General features: G+C 40.3%; 1 protein-coding gene across 1 annotated transcript in view; it reads right to left on the minus strand.

Annotated features, from left to right (window-relative positions):
* Window positions 1-5: 5 nt before the first annotated feature.
* The window catches only part of LOC112505211 (CCAAT/enhancer-binding protein zeta-like), a gene marked incomplete at its 3' end in the record, with an annotated part of 10,229 nt that continues 6,975 nt past the window's right edge, over window positions 6-3,259 (minus strand). Inside the window, exons 11-15 of the mRNA XM_025109150.1 lie at window positions 2,563-2,727; window positions 1,338-1,420; window positions 884-1,237; window positions 561-783; window positions 6-476 (exon numbers count right to left, since the gene is read on the minus strand). Coding sequence (XP_024964918.1) covers window positions 6-476; window positions 561-783; window positions 884-1,237; window positions 1,338-1,420; window positions 2,563-2,727 — 1,296 coding nt within the window. The remainder of the gene's footprint in view (window positions 477-560; window positions 784-883; window positions 1,238-1,337; window positions 1,421-2,562; window positions 2,728-3,259) is intronic.

Genomic DNA, 3,259 nt, shown 5'->3' on the forward strand with positions numbered 1-3,259 from the left:
GCAAAAGGCGATGCCCCAACAGCCTTACCCTTCCTTTTCCTTGGTTTAACCTCGAATACGTCCTCATCACTTCCATCTTCTGCATCCCCTATACTAACCTCATCACTTRCATCAGCCTCGTCTTCTGCAAYCAACTCCATTTCTTCGTCACTAGCATYCCCCACCAAGTCGTTATCATCTTCATTGGCAATCTGGTCCAGGTCATYATAATCATAATCACCATCTGTATCCAAAGCAGGGTTGCTAGAATCCAATATGGCTTCAATCTCCTCGTCGTCACTTTCATCCTCTTCCCCCTCTCCTATTAAGTCCTCTGCCGCCTCTTCCTCCACCCCCTTCTTCTTTTTCTTCTTTGGCTTCTTTGAGGAATTCATCTTGTTCATGTAAAACCTATGGAACACAACATCTTCGGGAGCTACATCCATTTCATCTAATTGGAGGATTTCTGCCCCAATCAATGGCTTGCTCATATCAACCTGTGTATATACATACAAGGAAAAGCCCTGAGATTGCAGTCGCTACAAATACTAAACTAGCCAAAAATACACTTGAAAACTAACCTGTTTCGCAGGTTCGATCTCGGAACCACCATGCCAATTTCTTCCTTTTGGTTTTTTCTCCATGAACTTGTCCAAGAAAGCACCAAGCGAAAGATCATTTAATGGGTTTCCATTGTAGACAATGYTGGCCCCCGATAGAAGGGTTTTCGCCATGGTAGAAACCGACGGATGTACATGTGAAGCTAATACCATCAATTCCCACCACCCCACACGGTCTGCATTGCTGTCACRTATCAACCATGAAAACAAGAAGCCCGTTATACCTTAACTGGTTGAAATTTCAAAAAATACTACGACATACGATTCAAGTAGAGAACAAGTACCGATAAATAGGTTCTCTATGCCGAGGGTTGTATCCTCTAGGCAATGAAGACTTCGCATTTTGTACTCGTGGTTCGCTCGTCGTTTCAGATTCCCCAAGTGTGGTCAAACCACCAAACCCGAGCAAGTCACCATCTCCTTTGTCTGAATACTCATCATCAGAACTGGGAGCTGGAGACCCGCCTTCATCCTCTGAGGGGTCATCATCGTTATCGATACCATCACTGCAATGAACTGCTTCACCAGAATTAAATGGTTTATCTGCTGCTGTGCTTGCTTGTATGTCTGGTTCTTCAACAATGTCTTCAAAATGTTCAACTTCTTCATCAGCCAGCTCATTCTGAAGTAACATGTTCCTGGAATAATTAAATGAAAACATTACTTCAYCATTATGACCAAGTATTAAGCTCATACATGATTCTCTGAAGACCATGTAGTGATTAAAAAAATACTCGCCAGAGAGGTGGTCTTGATTTAAGAACTTCAGAGAGAAGAAAGATGCATGCACAAGCATATTGAGGCGGCTGCTGGAGGGAGACCTGTACAAGATATTCGAGCAGTCAAAACTTGCATGATAAAGTTAATACACAACACTTGCAATGTATATTGTATATGCAAATTATATACATATTTGCCAGATAGATAATGAAGCAACAACTCATTTTCCATCGACCATATGAACTAGCACCACACTTTTCTGAACTCCCTACTCTTCCGTAAAAAAGAAAAATATGTGATCCCCGATTGTATGTAGATAACACTATGTTAAGAAGTTTGGTACATCAAAACAACAATACTTCAACACAGTCGAGGACCGATAAGTCTTGCCGCCAGGTATGGATGTTATGTTCACATCTTAGAAAGTGCTGTTTCCTAATTTTTGTCTGTAACATCTGGCCCTGCATTGATTTTGATGTAATCCTAGCATGGGCTCATAAAGAGCTCAGAACTCATTATCACAATTCGATGTTGGACACGATGTTTCGTTATCTACGGTAACTGCCGTGCATGTAGGGGAGTCTGTGAATCTTTAGTTTAGTTGCAAGGTTCTCATTATTCTTAGCTCACTAAGTCTGACAAGGAATGTGCTTATCAGCAATGAAATCCATAACCCCCTACCAATTCCTATCCCTATGTCAGGAGCATAGTGCCTTTGTTTCCCTATTGTTCAACGATCCAACAACGAAGGGAGCCTTTGCAGGTGGCTCATACAGATGTTACGGAAACAGGATACTAGAGGTATGTTGGCTCTCTGACATCTTTTATTTCTACGAGTTCTTTTGGACTTTCTGCAATTTTCTGGAAAGAGAACTTATCCCCACAAGGTAGTAAATGTTTTCTTGATAGAAACCCTCTTTTATGCACAGAAGAGGACTGGGAAGTTGCGTTCTGCTCAAGGACAAGTTGTTCATAGGGGATATACTATGAATGTGAACTAATATGCAACTTAAAGTGCTACAATACAATGGATCATTGAACATGGGGATTTAATGGTCCACAAATTAACATTGATGTGCATAAGTCGGTATATTCACATTCTGGAAAGTAGAAAACATACACCAAATAGCAAGTGAAGTTGAGATTTGCAACATGTCATCATAAAATTGATGGTAGTCATTTAGGTGAACTGTCAACTGAACTGAAGCAATTAGATGCATCAGATGTAAATTGAGTCACTTACCTGCAACAAACGTTTTGCAAATGCGGACACCCTCTTCAAATTAAGATCATTTTTCATAGCTCGTAAAAGAAGACCAATGAACATTTCTTCCTGAAAGAGATTGTGCACATAAAGGTATAAATAAGAGCAGATATCCAAATGATACCAAAAGTTGAAAGAATTATCCTAGCACCTTGTCTTGATAAAAGAATCGACATCTCAAGACCAAGCCATGGGCTCACCAAAATTAACATCCAAACAACTCAAACGGGATATTATTAAAAAGCGAAAGACTTGCAAGGAGCTCACAATCAACAATCATGTATACTACAAATGTCCCTACTTGAACTCCTAATCCCTAAATCAGACCTACACAGAAACCTACTCTGAATCCTAGGTCCAAACCTCTACAACTCAAGGGCCACCTTTCAGATACCATTTGTAACAGTAGCAAACCAGACAAAATAATCTCCGAAGACATAAAGTCTGGCAACTCATATTCACTACCTATTTCAGACGTGATGTTACAAAAACCCCTGAAATAAGACTTGCTTCCAAAATTACAACTAATACAGGCGGTGACACTGAATAGAAAATCAGGCGGTGACACTGAAGCTTATATGCCAAACCTGGACGATGGCAAGCATATCTTGATAACACCGACTGTAAGTTCTCTTACAATGCAATGCTAACATCATTTAAAGATCAACCCAAGTCA

Source organism: Cynara cardunculus, unplaced genomic scaffold, assembly GCF_001531365.2.
Source record: "Cynara cardunculus var. scolymus isolate 2C unplaced genomic scaffold, CcrdV1 Un_Scaffold_9077, whole genome shotgun sequence".
In the NCBI taxonomy this organism is placed as follows: domain Eukaryota; kingdom Viridiplantae; phylum Streptophyta; class Magnoliopsida; order Asterales; family Asteraceae; genus Cynara; species Cynara cardunculus.